Source organism: Rhododendron vialii, chromosome 8a (assembly GCF_030253575.1).
Source record: "Rhododendron vialii isolate Sample 1 chromosome 8a, ASM3025357v1".
NCBI lineage: Eukaryota > Viridiplantae > Streptophyta > Magnoliopsida > Ericales > Ericaceae > Rhododendron > Rhododendron vialii.
The window spans coordinates 3,045,933-3,068,553 of record NC_080564.1 but is presented as its reverse complement, the minus strand read 5'-3'; the positions used below and the strand labels follow the sequence as shown (position 1 = coordinate 3,068,553).

The window sequence follows — 22,621 nt, the reverse complement described above, 5'->3', positions numbered from 1 at the left end:
TAAAGGAGGAACACAAAACACAAAAGTCCATAAGAGCTTCTCGTAGACTAACATCAGCTCCTAAAGGATTACAAAGACTCTGAATAGATACAATACAATCAGTTTGAATACACCGATCACAAGCACGTTGAAGAGCCAATAATTCTGTTTGCAACTGGAACTTTGGCCACAAACCCAACCTTACCCCATTTATCAAAACCAAACTGATTTACTAAATAGGCAAATTTAACCGAAAAAACTCCATTTGTATTAAACTCCCTAATTATTTCATCCTCCACGTTGCGAACAGGAATATGCAAGCTCTTAATCCTCTGAGCTACCTCACTAGGAAATGGCATAGAAACGAGAGGATCCCTCCATTGTCTCGAATGAAAATCAAACAAATCTGCCACTCTAAAATTAATGATGTAACTCTCCATACTTCTTCCCTTGTAAGGGTTAGCCACTTTAGTTATCCGCTCATCTCTAAATAAATTAGTAGTTAACCCATTACCCATTTTGAACCTTTCAACAACAACTTCCGACCCTATAAAATACTCCGCCAACCCCATGACGAAATTGAGACAACTTCTGTATCTAAAACCCTTATTCGATTACAATATTTTTCCAACAAAACTGCAGCTAGCAAACCGTCAGTGTCTTTAAGAATCCTCCAGGCCATCTTAGCAAGTAACGCCTAAGTGTCTTTAAGAATCCTCCAGGCCATCTTAGCAAGTAACGCCTGATTCAGGCAAGCAAGATCACGTAAACCTAACCCTCCCTTACTCTTTGGCAAGCAACAAACCCTCCAACTTCGCCAAGCTAAGCCTTTCTCCTTATCACCATATCACAAAAAACGAGCCACCATACTCTTAACTTTATATAAAAAATACAAAGGAGCCCTAAACACTGATAACAAATAATTGGGGATAAGGCAACATAACATGCCTTCACACTTTGATAGGCTCCACTATTTGTTTGTATTTTGCTGGCAAATCATGAAAGAGGTTCGATACTTTCATGAAAATAAGTTGAAACCTTACGGCCTCGATGAAGAAAACATCTTCGTATCGACTACTCATGAGGTCCACATTGTGGAACCTAATTCTCAAAAGGGTCACGATAGTACTTCTTGTGCAAAAGATTGTGCAGCGTTGAGGAAAGTGATCATTTCAATGATTGGTGGCAACCAAACTCCAAAAGATGTTGCACATCTTAAAAATTTGTTGAACCAAACCAATCCTTTGTAAGAAATCTTCAACTTTTGCTTCCTTTGTGTATGTTATAAGTATTACCTAAAATTAAAAGTGCATCTATATAAACCAATTTAATTCTTTGATCCACGCCGCTTGTCAAATTTGTAGGAAAAATCATGACACCATTTTTAACCATCCATGTTTGTGGAGCCAACAGGAGATGATGAGGAACATTTTTATTTTTCGAATGGTACCTCGAACTAAGTCAAAGGAATTAGTGGAGCATTTTTTTGATAATGCAAGTCGTATACCCAAATACGAAATATCAGATTGGACAAGTAGGATACCCATAGGATCAACCTATGAGCGCAGCTATAAAGAATGGCAGAATGATTTGGAAGGAGAACTCAAAAAGGATTTTCGGCATGAAAAAGGGAAAAAAAACCCACGTCCAGTTGGTTTCTAGAGTACATTTTAACCTACATGAGGAATTGCGTGCAGCATGCATATCGAGAAGTGGTAAGCCATTGCAATTGTGTTTGTTTTTTATTTTGATTGTTTCGTTGTGATCTCTCACATTTTCATTTTTGTAGGGTATCCGGTACCGGTACCGGAAGACACCGCTAGAGATTGAGAATGAACTCTTCGTGATGTTCCCAACAATCATGTGCTGTTTTGTAGAGCACGCGATCGGTGCGACCGGCATTGAAAAAGGTAGTATGAGTCATGGCATGCAATTTGAGTTACCTTTGTAGTTTTAGCATGGAAATTACATACTAAAATTTATTTTTCATTAATACTAAAATTTATTTTTCATTAATTGACAGGAAATTGGGAGATTTAAAATAAATTTGATCGAGGGTATCTACTGGTGGTATTGTCTTTATAGTTTGTAGATGGGCAACTTCGCTCAACTTAACACTTACTATGTTAGGAGGTTTTGTCATTGAAATTATTAGTGGACTAGAGAGGAAATTATCTGATTAGATCAAATTGAGCGAAGTTGAGTTAAGTTGAGAGCGAAGTTGCCCATCTACAAACTATAAAGACAATACCACCAGTAGATACCCTCGATCAAATTTGTTTTAAATCTCCCAGTTTCCTGTCAATTAATGAAAAATAAATTTTAGTATTAATGAAAAATAAATTTTAGTATGTAATTTCCATGCTAAAACTACAAAGGTAACTCAAATTGCATGCCATGACTCATACTACCTTTTTCAATGCCGGTCGCACCGATCGCGTGCTCTACAAAACAACACATGATTGTTGGGAACATCACGAAGAGTTCGTTCTCAATCTCTAGCGGTGTCTTCCGGTACCGGTACCGGATACCCTACAAAAATGAAAATGTGAGAGATCACAACGAAACAATCAAAATAAAAAACAAACACAATTGCAATGGCTTACCACTTCTCGATATGCATGCTGCACGCAATTCCTCATGTAGGTTAAAATGTAGAAATCAACTGGACGTAGTTTTTTTTTCCTTTTTCATGCCGAAAATCCTTTTTGAGTTCTCCTTCCAAATCATTCTGCCATTCTTTATAGCTGCGCTCATAGGTTGATCCTATGGGTATCCTACTTGTCCAATCTGATGTTTCGTATTTGGGTATACGACTTGCATTATCAAAAAAATGCTCCACTAATTCCTTTGACTTAGTTCGAGGTACCATTCGAAAAATAAAAATGTTCCTCATCATCTCCTGTTGGCTCCACAAACACGGATGGTTAAAAATGGTGTCATGATTTTTCCTACAAATTTGACAAGCGGCATGGATCAAAGAATTAAATTGGTTTATATAGATGCACTTTTAATTTTAGGTAATACTTATAACATACACAAAGGAAGCAAAAGTTGAAGATTTCTTACAAAGGATTGGTTTGGTTCAACAAATTTTTAAGATGTGCAACATCTTTTGGAGTTTGGTTGCCACCAATCATTGAAATGATCACTTTCCTCAACGCTGCACAATCTTTTGCACAAGAAGTACTATCGTGACCCTTTTGAGAATTAGGTTCCACAATGTGGACCTCATGAGTAGTCGATACGAAGATGTTTTCTTCATCGAGGCCGTAAGGTTTCAACTTATTTTCATGAAAGTATCGAACCTCTTTCATGATTTGCCTGCAAAATACAAACAAATAGTAGAGCCTATCAAAGTGTGAAGGCATGTTATGTTGCCTTATCCCCAATTATTTGTTATCAGTGTTTAGGGCTCCTTTGTATTTTTTATATAAAGTTAAGAGTATGGTGGCTCGTTTTTTGTGATATGGTGATAAGGAGAAAGGCTTAGCTTGGCGAAGTTGGAGGGTTTGTTGCTTGCCAAAGAGTAAGGGAGGGTTAGGTTTACGTGATCTTGCTTGCCTGAATCAGGCGTTACTTGCTAAGATGGCCTGGAGGATTCTTAAAGACACTTAGGCGTTACTTGCTAAGATGGCCTGGAGGATTCTTAAAGACACTGACGGTTTGCTAGCTGCAGTTTTGTTGGAAAAATATTGTAATCGAATAAGGGTTTTAGATACAGAAGTTGTCTCAATTTCGTCATGGGGTTGGCGGAGTATTTTATAGGGTCGGAAGTTGTTGTTGAAAGGTTCAAAATGGGTAATGGGTTAACTACTAATTTATTTAGAGATGAGCGGATAACTAAAGTGGCTAACCCTTACAAGGGAAGAAGTATGGAGAGTTACATCATTAATTTTAGAGTGGCAGATTTGTTTGATTTTCATTCGAGACAATGGAGGGATCCTCTCGTTTCTATGCCATTTCCTAGTGAGGTAGCTCAGAGGATTAAGAGCTTGCATATTCCTGTTCGCAACGTGGAGGATGAAATAATTAGGGAGTTTAATACAAATGGAGTTTTTTCGGTTAAATTTGCCTATTTAGTAAATCAGTTTGGTTTTGATAAATGGGGTAAGGTTGGGTTTGTGGCCAAAGTTCCAGTTGCAAACAGAATTATTGGCTCTTCAACGTGCTTGTGATCGGTGTATTCAAACTGATTGTATTGTATCTATTCAGAGTCTTTGTAATCCTTTAGGAGCTGATGTTAGTCTACGAGAAGCTCTTATGGACTTTTGTGTTTTGTGTTCCTCCTTTAATTATGTATAAAGGTTGCTAAGGTAGCTAGGCTGGTAGTGAAAGCAGCCCATGTAAGGGCTAGAACGGCTCTACAATGTATGTAACTTAATTCTGTTTTACAATGGGATAAGTTTGTTCGTCGAAGAAGTGTGAAAACTGTGGGAAACAATTAAATGCAATAATCTCAAGAGTAGTACTAACCTTAGTACATTTCGGGCAAGATCGGTTAGCCGGTATTCCATAAAGGTTTCACAATTGAGGGGTTGAACAATCAGGTTTCTGTGTTCTTGAATCCATTCACTCAAGCTGCCTCCACCCCAACCCTAAAAGAATGCGAAACAATTAAAAAATAAGAATCGAATTATGGACACTGCTCCATGTGTGAGTTATTTGTAATTTAATTAATTGATATTACAATGTGGGTTAGCCGGATCAGAGCAACTAAAGTGGTGTGTTTCGTGGTCTTTTAACACACAAATTTCCCAAGAGAAACCTACTTGAAAATAGCTCAAAGCAACAATAATCCTACAGCTTAGTTTGCTAGATGAGATCACTTGTGTGAAACAACCACTTAATTTGGAGATATTGGTCTCCAATGAAACCTATTTAAACCTAACAAATGAAGAATATTTTTCATACACGTGTGCATATTTGAGACTGATCATTTTAACACATATCAGTTCCTTTAACAAACTATGCATAAAGAATGCCCAAATGATGTAAAAAGAGAGATCCTACCTAAAACAGTAGGAAGCATATTAAGAAAATAAGAGTACTCTAAAAACGAAGTTCCTTTTTTCTTTTGATGTCGACAAGAAGATTAGTCAAGTACTTCTTAAATTGGTGAGCGGTAAGTAGCATCATTGCTAAAGAATGTGAATTCCCACTAGCTAGCCAAGTTGATATCTACACTACACTCCGGCCAATCATGCATGTGCTTAATTCTCAACCCCCTAGCTAGAAATACGTACCTATATCGGCAAGATGCCAACTAAAATATTTTGGAACAATACCTTCAAATAATATGACATTTGTGTCTATCTCCTAAGTTTAGGTGCATGTAACACCAAACAACAATTAGATGTATATATGCAAATGAAGCAATAATCTTCCAATACAATAAAAATGTTTGTGTATAAATGGTTCATGTGCATGGACCAATCAGGAATACTATCAAAACTTCATCAAATCAAAACTAAAAAGTGTCATGGTTTCAATACGAATTCGCCAATCAACATGGGTCTAATCTAGGTTGTTATCCTTATACACTTTATTAATTAAAAAAAGCTAAGGGGTTAAATTAATATCATTGAAATTGCAAGCATATATTTTGAAACATCTTTTTGTGGTTCAATTAAATTCATGGATTGCCTAAAGTTCCAAATAGTTAAGCACCCCAAGCTGACCAAAATAGTTTGTGGTTCAATCAAATCGCAATAGTTTTATTCAAGCTGACCCGAGCTTTACCATCCTCTTGCCTTGTTTGTTAGCATATTTTAGTTTAGTACTGAACTTGGGCCTGAAATAGGGCTTGTTTAATTAGACTTCCTAACTTGGAAAAATAGTAAAGATATTGGTACCGACTACCACCATCCCGAAATCGTATCGATGGCCTTGTCAGTCCCACTCCGGCCACCAGACGGTCGATCTGAGCCGTCTTAAATTTTATAATAAAAAAAAATAAGGGGGCTCTCACGGGAATCAACGGCATCCGATGCGTGTAGGGTGCTCAATCAAAACACCATATTTTCGCATATATATGTATGGTGGCCAGAGTGGGCCCGGCAAGGCCGTCAGTACGATTTTAAGATGGTGGTGGTCGGTACATATAACACTACTCTTGGAAAAATTAGGCACATGATCAGTACATATATAGTATTGCCTGAAGCATTTTTGTAAATACTATGTTAGTGGTACCAAGGACCCCTTTCTCTGTTAGTTAATTGGTTTTATTTTGATGAAGGAAATTTTTTTGGGTGCAAATAGGGTACTGTTGACATGGTACCCGACGCACATATACGGGCTGTCTAAAAATACAACCGACGATCCGGATTGAAAACACTTTTCCTTTTCTTTTTCTTTTTTTGAAAATCCGTTCGGAACTTTCAATCCGGACCGTCAGGTACATTTTTGGACGGCTTGAATGTGTGCGTTAGGTACCACGTGGTACCCAATTTGCTACAAAAAATTTCTCTTGATCAAGACCACAAAAATTCAGTCCTCTTTGTGGTCACAACACACGAGAAGTTAATTCTCTCTGTTTCAAGGCGGTTATATCATATTTCTACTTCTTTTATTCGTAATTTTGAGGTTTGCCTTTTAACTCCTTCCATCATTTCTATGCTAGCTGCAGGATGGAAGCTTTTGTGAAGATCATTAAGAGGTGTGTAGACGGCGTTGGAGGATTCAGATGACACAGAAATTAAAAAGGAAGGAGAGAGAGAGAGAGAGAGAGAGAGAGAGAGAGTGACTTGTCCGGCAAATTGTAGCTTCGTCAGAGAGAGAGAGAGAGAGAGAGAGAGAGTGACTTGTCCGGCAAATTGTAGCTTCGTCTTTTTAAGATTCAGGGACTCCCACATTCTCTCTTTCAAGTGGTTAACTTCTGCATCTGTATGAACAAAAAAAATTAAATTAATGAAGATTTTTTTTTTTTTTTTTGCAAGAAAATTTAGCCATTTAACACAAGATAAAATACCATGTTTACTTACATGTGGACTGGGTTCCTGGAATGTACATGGGTGACGGAATCTTGTATGTTCTCCTCAATGGAATTGTTCCAGTTCTCTTGTTTAGGAGTCAGACGTGATCCAAATTCCCCAACAATATTCAGCTCGTCATGGGTAAAACCACTCCTTGAAGCCCGTCCCCGTAGATTTGAGTAACCAGGATTACTCAAATCGAACCGAGAAGAGGCATGCATCAAGGTTACCATGTCTTCAGCTTCTTTTTCGCCTATTCGGTAGGCGGCTTCCAGAAGCATGCCTTGGCTTACTTGGACAGCCATTGCTTTGTCCTTCCTTCTTTTCTCTTTCTTGTCGGCTCTGTCACTTTCCCTTTGCCGTCGTCGCCGCTGAGCCTTTAAGCTATCATCCACCGCGGCTCCTACGTCTGCAGGCTTAGCGACTTCTGGCTCAGCCGGTTCCTGCTGCTTGGCATCGGCATGTACTCCCGACTGTATTCTTACAGCTTTTTCGTATGCCTTCCTAAGTTTGTCAGTGAAGGTATCGACTTTTTTCTCTCCGTGAGGTTCGGTGGAGTTAGCACCTTCCATTCCGTACGTGAGGTGTGCTCCGAGAGAGAGAGGATACTCAAGTGAACTGTTTTTTGATGAGCTTTTGTGGTAGGCGGCGGGAAGGGCGTAGGTTGCCGGTGGTGATCAACTTCGGTGACGTAGACGAAGTTCCCCCTCCTCGCGCTTGGTTAACTAAAAGAGTGAAAGAGTGTTAGTAATTTGAAGTGGGTACTGATTCAATGAAGTGAGACTAGTACTCCCTCCGTGCTCATTCTATTGTCCATCATTCTATCTTAAACGGTTAAAAAACTAATTATAAATACCGATTATATGCAATATGAATTTTATTTGATAGATCTCTCTGAACTCTTTTAAACGATATTTTTAAAATAACCTAAAACATTATAGATTGCAAAATATAATCAATTGAAAGTGGTACGGACTCCCAAAATGGACAAACAAGTAGAGACGGAGAGAGTAATTTTTGTGAGGAAAAGTCCACTTTTACCCCCTGTGATTTGGGTATGTGCAGATACACCCTCTATAATTCAAAATTCTACACATAATCTACCATGATTTTGAAAAGGAGTGGATAGATTCCTTACCGTCATATTTTTTATCCATATTAACAGATGTGTATTTCACACATCTCTAGAATCTAATCTAAGTCATTCGTAATGTATTAAATAAAGAATTGAGCATTTCTGTAAAAAAATAAAAAAATCATCTCGATCAGGCATCAATTACCTAATGATCAAATTCTTTGTAAATTCAAATTTAAAATTTTAATTTCATACTTAATAAATTCAATTCTACCTTGAGGTTTTTTATCAAATTTTGACATGAATGTAGTATTTGTTAAACTATTTACGGAAGAAGAAGAATCAAGGGAGAGGATGAGTGCATATCGTTCTTTTAGTGTTGTATCCATTAATATGGAAAAAATACATGATAGCAGAGAGTCTATCCGCACATTTTTAAAACCACAAAAAATTATATGCACACTTTTAAGTATAAAAGAAGGATCCGTATGTAGTCTAAATCACATGAATCAAAGTGGACTTTTGTCTCTCCGTGTTATATTTGCCAATACTCCCGCCACCAACACTACTGAGTGTTCGGAGTCAGTGGAGGGTTCAGAATTATTTTGCAGGGCATTCAAAAGGTTAATCCCTTCGTCCCATAATCTAAGTGCATTTACAAAATTTATTTCTCTAATGGCACAAAACAATTATGCAAGGGCAATTTTTTTTCAAAGGGACACAGACACAAAATTTATTAAGAGTTTTAGATTAGAACCAAAAATTCAAGAATTTGTTTCAAAAATCCTTCTAAAATGAGAAACTAATGTGAGTACGTATATTATTGTTATAATTTAGCAATCAATTGCCTCGAATATTTGAATTTTTTTTTGTTGGGAAAAAGACCCTCAAAACATGGAGGAAATAAGACTAAAGGTAATAAAAGAGAGAAACAAGTGAAATATAAAGTAAAAGAGAGAAATGCTACTCAAGTTAAGGAAGCCCTTAGTAGAAGCTTGGTTTATATACTTTAAATTAAATTGAAACTTTATATTTCGGACGGACTGGAATCCCTGACTGGACCGATTTCCAAACCTTACCGAACCAAACCAAACCAAACCAAACCGAAATCACCCCTACTAATTAATGTATGTCCTTGTATATTTGCATTCTAGCATGAAAGTATCAGTACTTATCAATAGGCTCCACTATAAATTTCAGTAAATGAACAATAGATGATATAGTTCACTGAAATTTAGGATGCTTAATTTCTTCTAAACTTATTTTTGTATTTTTTAATTTTCATAACTTTTTGTTTAATTTTTTATCAAAATTTTTGGGGTTAATTGTTAAAAAATTATGATAAAAAATTAAAGCATTGAAAGAACGACACGAAAAATGAAAATGAACAATAAAAATGGGACGGAGGGAGTATTAAAGTACGTTTCTGAAACCAAGTACTGAACGTATCTCCCAGCAGGCAGCAGCAAATATTTCCCTCGTATGTTATCTACATTTTCATTCTCTCTCTTCAGTCCTCGATCTGGCGATGTTTAAAGCTTCTCTTAAATATGGTGGGTGTGGGGCAGCTTTGTTTAAATATGTTGGGTGTGGGGCAGTCAACTCTCTGATCAACTTCCAGTCTCAAAACTTGAAGGGTAAATTTCACTGACCTCCCCTGAGGTTTTTGACACAAGCACTGACCTCCCTTCAGGTTTCTGAAATTTCACTGCCTTCCCTTGTTTTTTCTGACTTTATCAAGATGCCCCCTTCCATTACATGGCTGTTAAATATTTTCACAAAATTCGGTGATTAAAGTGTCCAAAATACCCTTTTGGCCTCTCTTGTTATTGTAGACCTCTTTTTTCCCAAACTATAATGTAGTCAAGATTTTTTATTCTCCCATAATAAAATTTATTGGTCCTTCTTGTAACATAAAAATTTGAGTAAACTAATATTTGAGATTTCAATTTCAAATAAGACTATTGTATCCAAAAAAAACTTGACGATGATGACTATATTTTTTTTAAATTTGAGATGATAATTATATTATAAGGTGGAGTTCCACTAACCCTTTTCCAAACACCGCAATAGCGGGAGCCTTGTGCATTGGGTTTACATTTTTTTTCTTAAATTTGTATTTTTAATTCCCTTATTTTAGATTTTACAAATCACTGGATTAATATAGAGCATGTTATATCCTTAAACCACTTTTTGGTACAGGCTCAATAATATAATCGAGCCCTTGTTGGTAATAGTAACGAGCCTTTGTTTTATTTTCCCATCCAACTCACACGACAATCAACTAAGCAAAATACCCCAGGCCACTCTCGCTAGTCACTTGTAGCCAGCCAAGTACAAGACGACAAATGGTACGGTTGCAGAACTTTTGACCTTTTCTTCTTCTTTTTAATTTATTTGGTTTTAGGGCTCTCATATGAGAGTTCAAGTAGAAGTCTCATACTATTTTTTTTCCTCTTTTATGGGGCATTTTTAAAATAAAAATTCTCTTTCATTGTGTATTTACTCTTTACAAGATAAATAGTTTCGATATCTCTTTCAAAAAATAATAGTAAACCAAATAAAAAAAAGAAATTAATTGTTTCGTTGGATTAGTATTTAGTTCAAACTAAAAAGAGTTTTTGCACTTCAATGGTAATGCTGGATTAGGACAAAATAACTCCCCATTGTTAACGACATATATATGAAGAGAATGGGCATCCATGTCATTTAGCCATCAAAATTAACAACATTTGTTGTGTTTTGGTTGAGAGTTTAGTTTAATTCAGTTTTGGTAGTAGGTGAAGAGAGAAATAGAGTAATGATTAAAGATAGGGGTAATGATTGGAGAGAGATAGAGAGAAATGTGAAAGTAATAATTGAAAAAATAGGATAATGATTGGAAAAAGAAGTAGGGTAATGATTGAAAAACAAAACAAAAACAAAACTAAAATGACAAACGAATAAAGCCATTAGGGCTCAACTTAACAGAAGGGGGAAAATGTACATTCTTAGCAAAAGTAAGGGAGGCCAGTGTCATTTCAGAAACCGAGGAGGAGGTTCTTGATGTCTGGAACAGGCCTCCTTTTTGGACCTAGAAAAAGTCACTTTTTTAAAAAGTGGAACGGAGCCTGAACCGAACTAGCCGTTCTTACGTTAGGAGTAATAGCTGGTAGCTACCAGCTACTGGAGTACGTACTATAGAAATCGTACGCACCAGGAACGATCAGGATGCCACGTGGCAGTCCCTTGCTCCTCCTTTCCATTTCTTTCACAGTACTACTAGTAAAATCGCTTTTAGAAAATTCCCTTTTGCATTTTTATTTCTTTTCTCTCCGGCCTTTTTTCCTTTCCGTTCAGTTGTCAGGAATGTTGTACAAAAAAGTTATTTTCAGGAAAATTCAAGTAAAGTGAAGTAAAGGAAAAAGAAATCTATTTTCCTGTGATTGTTCATTTGACAAAATTTTTTTGCAGAAAAACTCAAATTTAGTGGTTTATTTGTTGAGAAAAGACACTTATGAAAAACTTCTTTATTTTTCATGGCTTAAAGTAACTTTGAAAGCTAACACATACCAAAAAATGTATTTTATCTAATGCAAAGCCTTAACATGAAGCTTAAAAAATAAGTAGATGATAACTAAATAAATAAATTTTAAACAACTATGCTTGATTAGTTGCCAATACAAAAACTCATTGATAAACTGATGATTAGTAAGTACAAAACAAAACTGAAGACTAATGACAAGATAAAAAAATCAATTACTAATTTTGTTCCACAACAATTATCTCAGAAAATACCACAGAAGTCAAAATTGTTGTTACTCACGTAAATCTCAAAGTGACTTTCTAATAATTTAATTCGTATTTTTTTGGTATTGGCGTCATTTGCTTTTTTTCTTACCCGCCAATTATTTTAGCCCCCATAATAGAGAAAACTTTCCTGCAAAATCCTATGCTTTTGGTCGAATCACTTTTGCAAGAAAGTAAATCTTGCAGAAAAACTTAAGAACATGTTTCCCACTACTTTTCTGGCAACTAAACACTACAAAAAGTTATGGAAAAGTTGATTTTTCCATCATTTTTTGTACTTTCCTGACAACTGAACGAGGCCCGGGGTAAAGATACTACTGCATGTAAAAGAAATGAAAAGGAGGAGTAAGGGACTGCCACGTGGCATCCCGGACGAATTCATGGTTTTGGTTTCCCTTCAATATAATGCTGAAATTTTTCGTCTAATCTTCAACTTTTTTTTTTATGGCTTTTAATTTTTCAAAGCGACACTACGAGCGGGGAATGGTCGCTAATTAAAATAAAAAATGAGTTCCATCCAAACTCGTCAGTAAACATAAAACATGTTCCATATGTTAATATAGGGTCCAATTTACTAGGGCCCGTTTAAGAGCCTAGTTATTTTTGCATTTTAAATTGTAATAAGTTATTGATTTTGGATTGTTACCAAAAGATCTTATAAATCTAGTAGAGAGATTAGAAGATATGTGTGGAACCGATTTTGCAATATCTAGTAGTGTTTGGGAGGATAATCCTCAAAATAGATTATAAATGAGTATTTTGTGGATAATGCTAAAAATAATTATGTGTTTGAGAAGATAATCCAAAATAAGAATGCAAAACCTCTTCCATAGCTGATTCTCAAATTGCGCATCTAAAGTGTAGTTTTGAGAATGCATTGTGAAATAATGCATTATTAGAATTTGGCTCCCAAACGAAAAATATCGCAAAATGAAGGATAAGAAGCCCCAATTTGGCTCCGCTCTAACTAAAATTTATTTTATTTTTTCATATCGAATAACAATTGAGAAAGAACAAAGCTTGCATCCTCTTAGGATTACGCAAGTCCTTTGATTTGCTATCTCATGCTCACTCGGACAAACTCTTGAATTTCTTTTACCTTTAGATTTAGTGTATTAACTATAAGTTACACTGATTTTATAATTATGTATGCATTTAATTCTCCACAGTTGTGAAAATATTTTCATAAAAATTTATATGCAAAGATAATGAGTCCTGGGAAACGAGAAAAAAAGTAAAATAGAGATTCAATTTCTGATCTTTAGAAATTATTATAAGTAATAATCTGTTGCAAAAATCTGTTCTACACATAGTAGTATTCAAATATTTTCATAAATTCTGTTTTGCGGATCAAAAAATAATAATATTTTCATAATTGAAAATATATTCATCATCAATACTTCATTTATATTAAAAATTCAAACTCAAATAACCCAAAAAAAATGGTTCACTTATTATTATGTATTTTCTTATATTTTACAACAAAAGCAAAACTCATTTAGTCCCCAATCATTGGGGATATGGACGGGAGAGGATTGAAAACAGACCTAATATTTGAAAATATGCACAAAATGGCTGCCATTGAAATAGTGGCCCCATTATACTTGTTTTACTGCGGAACCATATCCCCAAATGAAAACCAAATGGCATCAGAGAAGGCATACATAGAGACCCAAATCAATTTATGTGAACATTACCATGCTTCTTTTATTGATAGTTTAAAACATTTGAATGTACACATAATAATATATAATCTGCAGAGCTTAATTGTTTTGGGGATAACTACGGGTTAAAAGTTAAAACAACTGGATCGAGTATCATAATGTTGGAATTGGGATCGTCGGAAACCAACGTAAAAAAGCAAACTAAGGTCCAATTGTCCAAGCATTCCTTTGAGCAACATCTGGTATTAGGTTGACGTGTCACCTAAGGATTGTACAGACCGAAAATGTAAAGACGTCCGGATAGAACTTTGGGAAGGAAAGAAGAGATGCAGGTATTCAAAGCAAGGTCAACAACAACAAGGGAATGAGAGAGAAGAAAGGGGGAAGCAGGGAGAGTAATTCATCGAGGTCTGCCCATTTTCCTATTTTAGTAAGAGTAGTACTACCATCTTTATGTACTCCAGCCTTGCTCAGCCTAGCTTAGCTTAGCTTAGCTTATGCAGGAGTCAGTAGGGTGGCAAATGGGCTTTGTGTTTCTTTTACAGTGGTCCTTGATTCAAAGAAAGAAAGTCTTTGTAAACTGCTAGGATGTTTTTTCTTTAATTCCTTTTACTGAAATTAAGATACAGTTGGACCATAATAATTAGTACTGACTATTTCGTGCTGGAACGCAAGATCAAGATATAGGTGGACCATATTAATTAGTACTGACTTTTTCATGCTGAAACGCAAAGATCAAGCACCCTGCATTGGTACCGACCAATAGCATATGGATGGGTATTAACGAGCACACGAGGTTCACTTTAGATTCCGCACAGATGATTCGAACTGTTAAATAATTTAAAAACAAAATCGAATGAGCCCATGAAAAATCAGCTTAATCCGATATATGTAGGTACTCTATTCAATCTTTCATTTTTTCTGAAATTTAAATGAAAAAATGAAAGATCAGATCGAGCACATACACACATCGATTGAGCTGATTTTTCACAGGTCCACTCTTTTCTAAAAAATTATTGAATGGGTTGGATCATACATGCGGGACCCAAAATGGGCCCCACGTGCTCGCCGATACCCCATTGGTATGGAGTGGTCTGTCCCCTTAGCATTAGGGTTGATGATCAACCTCCATTCTTAAAAACCAAAGACACTACAGGTACCAATAGAAAGAGTACCGATGGGGTACTGGTCAATTGTGGGACCTACTTAGAGGTCTCATACAAATAATCTATACCATAGATTATTTTTTAAATATTCTTTGAATATCCCTATAAAATTTCATCTCAATTGGATAAATATAAGTGCTTGATCATATGTCCAATTTTTCTTGCAGAATTTAGGATTCTAAAATAATAATAAAAGAAAGAAAAAAAGTCAGCATTAGATGAAGCACTTACATGTACTCCATAAAGCTGAAATTGGATTGGGTACTAAAAATAATATTTGAAAAACAATCAACGGTTTTGATCATTTGCGTTGGACACCGAAGTGGGCCCCATGACCCCCACAATGAATTGGTATCCCATCACTATCTTTTCAATTGGAGATGATATTGCAATTTCAAGTGAATCGTGGTTCAAAACCGAAACCAAACCATATTTTAATCGTTTCGATTGGATTGGATCTATGAATTTTATAAGTTGGTTTGTTTATTCAAATTCATAATTCGTACATAGTAGTTTGATTCTTGATTTATTAAAAACCATAAATTAAAATAAAATAAAATAGAAACCAATGCAAACCCTGTGGGTAAACAAAACATATATCTTCTTTTACATATCTTTCTACCCTAGCTCCCTATTCTTCTATGTTTACATTGATGCTTAACTTCTTTGTTTACATTGATCCTTAACAATCATTTTCGAGGACCCATGTTCTCGTTCCAATCTTTTGTTTTGTCAATGGCAACCGCTAGAAGACAACAATTTAATCTCAAGGACGGATTACATGAAAATTAATGTAGTCATGATTTTCCATGTTTTAATCCTCCACGTTACAAACGTTCTTCAGTAAGTATAAATTTGAATACCGTATTTCACTTTCAAAAAAAGAAAACCGTATTTTGTTTGATCTTTTCAACAGAATAACAAACGGATATAGTGTAGCCTGTCCAAGTAGCCCATTTAATTTTCTAAATTATAGTGTCCAATAGTCCAAATATAAATTAATCATCTCCACTATTATAAGATTAGAGTTTGCAACCATAATAATTATAGTCATCTGAAGATTAAGGAATAGATGTAATTGTAAGCATTAAAAAGATGGTTTTTGTGTATATATTGGTATATATAATGGAGTAGTTATTTTCCCTTCTCAATATTTTTTGATAGTATAAATATATAATGCAAGTCATTGTCATTATTTTATTGGACCGAACTAGACTTAAATAAATATTTTCAAGCCCATCCTATTAACTAAATGGGAGTAAATTAAAAACTCAATCCAACCCAACCCGATGTGCCTAAATACATATCCCCATCCCTTGAAAAAATGGGTTGAGCGGGCTAGTGGGCCGGTGTGCACCCCTAACACAAAGTAGTGATAGCTATTTTCAAGGAAGGAAGATACACCATTTTAAATTATAGAATACCGGCACTTGGTTATGCATACTTGCCTCTATTGAGGCAATTTTACCAATTCTGGCAGTGAAGAGTTCCTTCTTATGCATGAATTCCACGACCGAAGAAAAAAAAGAAGAGAGTTTTTGTAGGAAAGTGGAGTGTGGAAGGCATTCCCCGAAGTAAATAATTGCTTTGTTCAAAGTTCAAACAAACCAAATCATCTAGGGTCTTGAGTTGAAAAAGCAATTAGAGATTCCACCACTCAAGGACGTGAGAAAAAATTCAGTGCAATGATCAATTTAATGAAGAACGAGAATTTGGACTTCCCACTACAAAAGATGATTCACGAAAATGAAAGAAGAAAAAGGGGAAGATTGCATTTCTCTATTTTTGCGTCAATGTTTTTCCGTCACAGGCGTCTAGCTTGCCCCACCGTAGTCTGGCCATCCGACGATCTCATACCTTTCCAACCTAATTAAAATTCAAAAATCAATCTGAGGAAAGACATAGAAAAGAAAGTGGGGTTGAGAAACTGCAGTATATTCAAAACTCTGAAGCAAGTCCCCGCTTGGTGATTGAAAAACTGCACTATATTTCCAAACATCCGTGAATAATGTTAGATGGCGAAGGTAAATTAAATGCCGACCTCATTTACACGGTAAGAAATATATAAACAAGGACAGGTGGATTATAATTAGTAAGACCTTAAGTATCAAAATATCCACTAACTTACCACACAAGGGTCGGACACTTAAAAGTTTGCAGTAATAAACATTGTTCAAACGAGTGCATCCTAGTAGCTAGTAAAGTCGACATGCAGAGTACAGTCTTAATTACATACTCCCTCCGTCCTTTTTTTAGAGTTCAGTATTCCATTTTGGACTGTCTCTTAATAAGTGTCCATTTTGTAAAGTTAGTGGATAAAAGTTGGTGTATTGTCTATTTTATCCCTAAAAGTAAATTTCTTTTTGAAAAGTAAGTGAGTAAAAGTGTAATGATGATGGGTAAGTAGGAAAAGTGGAAGAAAAAGTTGATGTAAAAGGTATAATGATGATGTCTTTTTAATAAGTTTGAATTACGAAACAGGACACTTAAAAAGGGACGGAGGAAGTATAAATTAAACAACAAAGTTGCCGGCCGATTAAGGATCATCTCAAAACAGCTAATGGAACCAAAGATGACTTTAAAATGACAAGAGCACAGCATCAACTCCGCAACACCTGTGGAAAGAGAACAAGGAGTCACATCCCAATACATGCCATCACCCTATAAAATTTTAAAAAAAAAACAAGACAAAATGCAAAATGCATTACTTGAAAGAGAATTAAGGGAGTAATGCTGGCATTGATCGAAACATCAAACATGTTGAAGCTGCATGAACATATCCCAATGCACAACCCCTTGCTCATAACAACATATTATCATCCCGTACGAACCATTCCAGCATGCAAAGCTCCAAAAAACATATAAATTACGTACATGCTACTATCACAGATTTCTGGAAGCTATCAGACATACAAAACTTTAGCTCTTCCATGTTCATCCATTCCTTTGTTCTCACTTCATCAGACTTATTTGCAAGAATGTTTTTTTATAAGTAAATATATTATATAAGCAAAAAGCTTGTTCTCACTTCATCAGACTTATTTGCAAGAATGTTTTTTGATAATTAAAATATTATATAAGCAAAAGGCATTAATCTATCACTGTTATCAAATGGGGCCTAAGGAAATACTGCCCGTTCACGAAAAAAACTTGAACCCAAGACCACTCAAAACCAAAGCTCTGATACCATGTTATGGCACCAACTCTCCCAAAAGCTTAAGCTAATGGGAAGGACAATTCTACTCACACAACAATTCAAACACAACTCACACAACCTCTCACATACACGTGGGGCCTACACATAGTAGTGTGTGTAGAGCCCACATGTATGTGAGAGGTTGTGTTTGGTGTTGTATTTGGATTGTTGTGAGTAGCATTTTTGTAGTGGGAAATGGCTCCACGATGTATAACAATCTATACAACACTTGCATATGATAAAGGCACTTATATCATGGGATTCTACAGTCAATTACCGGGTTGCACTAGCTTGGAAGTGGAGCTTTGGACCATTTTCAAGGGCAAACTTCTATTCGGGCAAAGACTAAACCAGTTTGAAGTCGAAACAGGCTAAGAAGCTCCATCAAGTCTACAGAAGGATGGGCCAAACCTCCATTTCCCGAACAGACAACTAGTGTGGAGGAATGCAGATCACTTCTTTCTAGCCAGATGTAATGGTCAGATTAGGCACACTCTTTGTGAGGGTTACAAAGTTGTTGATATGATTGCAAACTATGGGTAGACCAAGAAAAGAAAATGGCCAATTTGTCTATGCCTCCTGATGAGATTGCAGATTTTGTCGCAGTGGACATGGCGAGACTGACCTTTGAGAGGCCTTAGATTTTGTCGCAGTGGATATGTTGTTTATTGCTGTTTTTAGCTCTAGTTTGTAGACCAAAAAAAAAAAAACTACTACCACAATGTCATCCTCATGCCTCTGGATAAAAATGAACCAAAAAGGTACATAAAATACCATTAAATATCTATATATCCTACTGTTTCTTGAATTCCCAAAAAACAGAACACAAAACTTAACAGTTATGCTTCCAAACATAGAACTTAGTAAGCAGACACTTTCTTCAAGGAACGAAATTACCAACTGAAATAACAAATAGGCACAAAAAAGATTAGTATGATTTTAGTTAGAATTTTGTTTTGCCATCAGAATCAAGGATGCAAAGATGAGACACAAACAAGATATGATGTAGACATGGAGAGAAATTTCTAAGAAACACGAGTACACGAAAACAAATACACATGTCGTTTACTCTAGCCTCGACCCAAGCTAACATAAAGGGAAAGAGAAACTCTCTATGTTTTCCAAGGCTGGAACAACACATGTTGAAAAACAAAGAAAAAAAAAGTTTACAACATGTAGTAATAAACACCAGAGCAAGAACATATCGGACATCATTTAGCAAACCCATTATGTCATTGGAAGCCTTACAAAGTTAATAATAGATCTTATTCAAATTTCAACTTGTTAAGAAAATGTAGATTAACGCGGCTAGCAAAAAGTCAACAGATCCGAACTATTGTCATATAAAAAGCAAGTTTACTTGGTGATCGCTAGGTCATCAAATTCAGATTTCAGATGTAGCTTCACTCCAACTATTCGGCCAAATTTTCAGAAAAGGTAAAAACCTACATACTGGAACCTAGGAAACTTCTTTGGATTCAACAAAGAATTCTTCGTCTCTATAAATAAGTGATTTAAAATGGTTACCCAATACACACAAACACAGTTAATAGACTTTCAAAAAAGAGATTTACAACATGCATAACCTTACCACAAAGATAGCAGCCCCTTGGTTAGAACCTTGTACCATCTCATCCATGACCTTTTCACCTACATCATCAAGTAAACGTCCACGTGATAGAAATTTCAAGTATGAAGGGCATAGAAATAATGCCACAAGCCCATCAGCTTATAAAAAAAACAGCCATATCTTTACATCAACATAATCTCCAGGTATATTATTCCAATGACACATAGCATAGTAGATTTCCTTCCATAAATTTGGTTGGCACATCATCCATTAGATACCCAATTCCCTAAAACAGAAAATCCCATAAATACAAATTAAATTTAAAATTGTTTGTCTATAATTGATGTACCAGATCATATAAATGAACAGTTACACTATACGAGAACCCCACTGACATAAGTTTGAAAATGCTCTGGGCATTCGGCAACAACAAAATTATTTTATTATTTGCGTTTTAACATTCTCCCATCAAATTAAGAATAGTTTATGTATTCAATCATCAATTGTTGTATCTAATGAGTTGTGAAATGGCATAATTCAGAAGAGGGGGAAAAAGGCAATAAGTTATAACAAGGGACTTAAACTTGTGTAAACTACACACACACAAAAAAAAAGAGAAAAAACTAGCAACCCATTGATCAGCCTGCGGATTGACTACGATGAACCAAAGAGAGAAATTAAAAGTCGACAAAAGGCGTAGTGCAAACACAAAAACAGACGAGTACACAAGCTCACCAAAATTTAAAAAAATAAAACGCAAGCATGAAGTTTTACGATAGGAAACAAACCATGACATAATACAAGGAAAAAGGGGGGGAAAGAAGGGAGAGAACAATTTACATTGTAGACCATGCGTTGATGTCGTCGAAAAGCCTGTTGATTTTATGGTACTGCTGTTTCACAATTACAGCGCAATCTCTCAATTTTTTACTGCAGCTGGCTTTGCAAATGTTGTTCTCTATTTTCACAAGCTTTAACAAGCATGTGTAAACAAAGCGCCCATCATAAGGAAATTTCAGCGGGGGTTTGTACGCACAGACCACAAGCAACATTCGATTCCCGACGTGTGCTACGAGAGATTGCTTGGACACATCCAAAATTTTCAGTTATTTCACTGGCAGACGGACATAAGGAACCCCATTGCAACCACACTCAAGGTAAGAAGACTGAACGTCCCAAGATAACGGGAGGCCACCGTAGATCTCGCAAGCAGAGGCATCAGAGACGATTTCATCCGCGAACTTTTTCTTCTTAGAGGTGATCAAGTCATGAGCATACAGTCTACAATTGCCACCAAAAGCTTCAGACAGATACAGCTTGCCGTCCTCAACATCAGCCCACTTGAACCATTTGTGACTTGATAGATTATCCCCTACGCGATTGCCACACAAAACACCACGTGGATGCTCCTTCCATTTCTTCTTGAGAACACTGAACGAGTACAAGAGTTCCACAAGCTGATTGTCGTCCGGCTTCTTCACCAGCACATAGATGATGTTGTCATTGACGGTGTAACAGAGCAACGTAGGGCCAGGATGTGTTTTATACCAGGAATAAAAGGGAGGTTCAGGCAGCGGGTACCAAACTCCTTGATGATCCAAGAACTTTTACGTCGGGTCTATGGCCACGGGTACATCATGGTAAGCATGTCCGGCCAAAGCATAAATTTTCCCCTTTACTGCTACTACCATGGGATAAGGCTTCCCTCCATTCAGCGCGGGGCCGGCCTTCCACTTATACTGATCACCTTCTCTTCCCTTTCTTTTGCTGAGATCACAAACCAAGACATCTTGTGGGTATCCCTGAGCATGGCTATCACGGAATACCCCGCCAATAGCATAAAGTTTTGACCCATGCGCGATGCAACCCATGTCACACGAATTTCCTCGAGACAATTTGGTAACAAGATACATTAAAAGTGAACTCGAATCTATCGCGTAAACATGCAGGGTGTGCTTCGAGCAAACATCCTGGTAGAACAAGTAAAGATTCCGATTTTTCACGCCTTCTTCCGTCTCCACTCCAAAACTTTCCATGATCCTGTTTTAAGCAGCAAGGAAATGGTATATTCTTCTTCACCTCTCGTCCCTTGTGTTCACGCAAGGGTGACTACATCTCAAGAGAAAGATTATACGGACAGCCGCCGCTACCGAGCCACATCGCCTGAAAATACCAACGAGGGCCTTATAGTAAGGGTTCAATTTTTCATGCAATGTCTATCAAGTTTCTTAATAATATTTTGTCGTTTCAAAAAAAAAAAAAAAGTGTAACTAGTTCAACAGTTAGCCAAAGACAAATTGAAGGACATGGTAATCTACAATCAAATCAAATCAAATCTAATCTAATCTAATCTGATATGTAGTAATAAAAGTAGTGTTCGCCCTTAATTTTTTCCGCTGTTGCAGGTACAATCTGTCTATGCTCACTAAGTTCCCTCCTCATTGTCCTCAAACAAAATCCACAAAATACAATCCTACAACAATTATATCCTCTCCCCATTCCTTTTTCACCAAGTTCATAGCAGTAAATTAATTTTTTTTATTATTGAAATCTAGACATTTTAATATTATTAGTAGCTTTATGATCTTCTAATTAGGGGGGCGATTGGGCATCACAACCCTAACCTGAGCGCAATTATAGGGATCGACTTCAGACCTGCGGTGGCCCCGAAAGGGACCAAGGAGCCATTGCAACTACCACCCCACCAAGGACTAGTGGACCACAGTCGGGCTTCACAATAAGGCCAAATTCAAGAGGACATCGTTAGCACGACTTGAATACGTGACCTCTGGCCACCCAAACCATGTGGGAGTTGTGAGCCACTAGGCTACGACCCCTGGTGGCGGAGAGATGGGATCTAACAGTGAGAGAATGTACCTTGCCGACGTTGTTGTCCGTTGGTGGATTATGACGACGACGACGACGACTACTATAGCCTATCGAGGTTACGGCACATGCAGCCTATGTAGCACCGACACTCCAAAAGGGCGCGTGTCCATGTATTGGACACGGGGACACGGAGGGGACACGTATTGGACACGCCACGTGGTGTGTCCAATAATTTTTATTATTTTTTGATAGGGGACATGCCGGGGACACGGCTAGGGGTCAAAATGTAATATTTTTTAAATTTTTGGGGGTTAATATGAAATTATTCAAAACATTTGGGTTAAATTGTAATTTTTCCTTTGAAATTTTTTTATACAAT

At 36.5% G+C, this 22,621-nt stretch overlaps 1 protein-coding gene and 1 non-coding gene across 3 annotated transcripts; both read right to left on the bottom strand.

Annotated features, from left to right (window-relative positions):
• Nucleotides 1-13,422: 13,422 nt before the first annotated feature.
• LOC131299309 (small nucleolar RNA snoR100) lies at nucleotides 13,423-13,530 on the bottom strand. The gene has a single exon (XR_009190694.1). It is a non-coding gene; the product is annotated as a small nucleolar RNA snoR100 (small nucleolar RNA).
• Nucleotides 13,531-20,268: 6,738 nt separating this feature from the next.
• Nucleotides 20,269-22,340, bottom strand: LOC131299089 (uncharacterized). Of its 2 annotated transcripts, none has more exons than XM_058324650.1 (2): nucleotides 22,291-22,340; nucleotides 20,269-21,576 (listed from the first exon to the last, which is right to left on the bottom strand). In XM_058324650.1, exon 2 carries the CDS (start codon nucleotides 21,447-21,449, stop codon nucleotides 21,021-21,023), a length of 429 nt encoding a protein of 142 aa, XP_058180633.1. In that variant the 5' UTR covers nucleotides 21,450-21,576; nucleotides 22,291-22,340; the 3' UTR covers nucleotides 20,269-21,020. The 2 variants fall into 2 exon arrangements, with proteins under 2 accessions (XP_058180633.1, XP_058180632.1); XM_058324649.1 differs by having other exon boundaries at nucleotides 20,269-21,596; nucleotides 22,291-22,333.
• Between the last annotated feature and the right edge of the window lie 281 nt (nucleotides 22,341-22,621).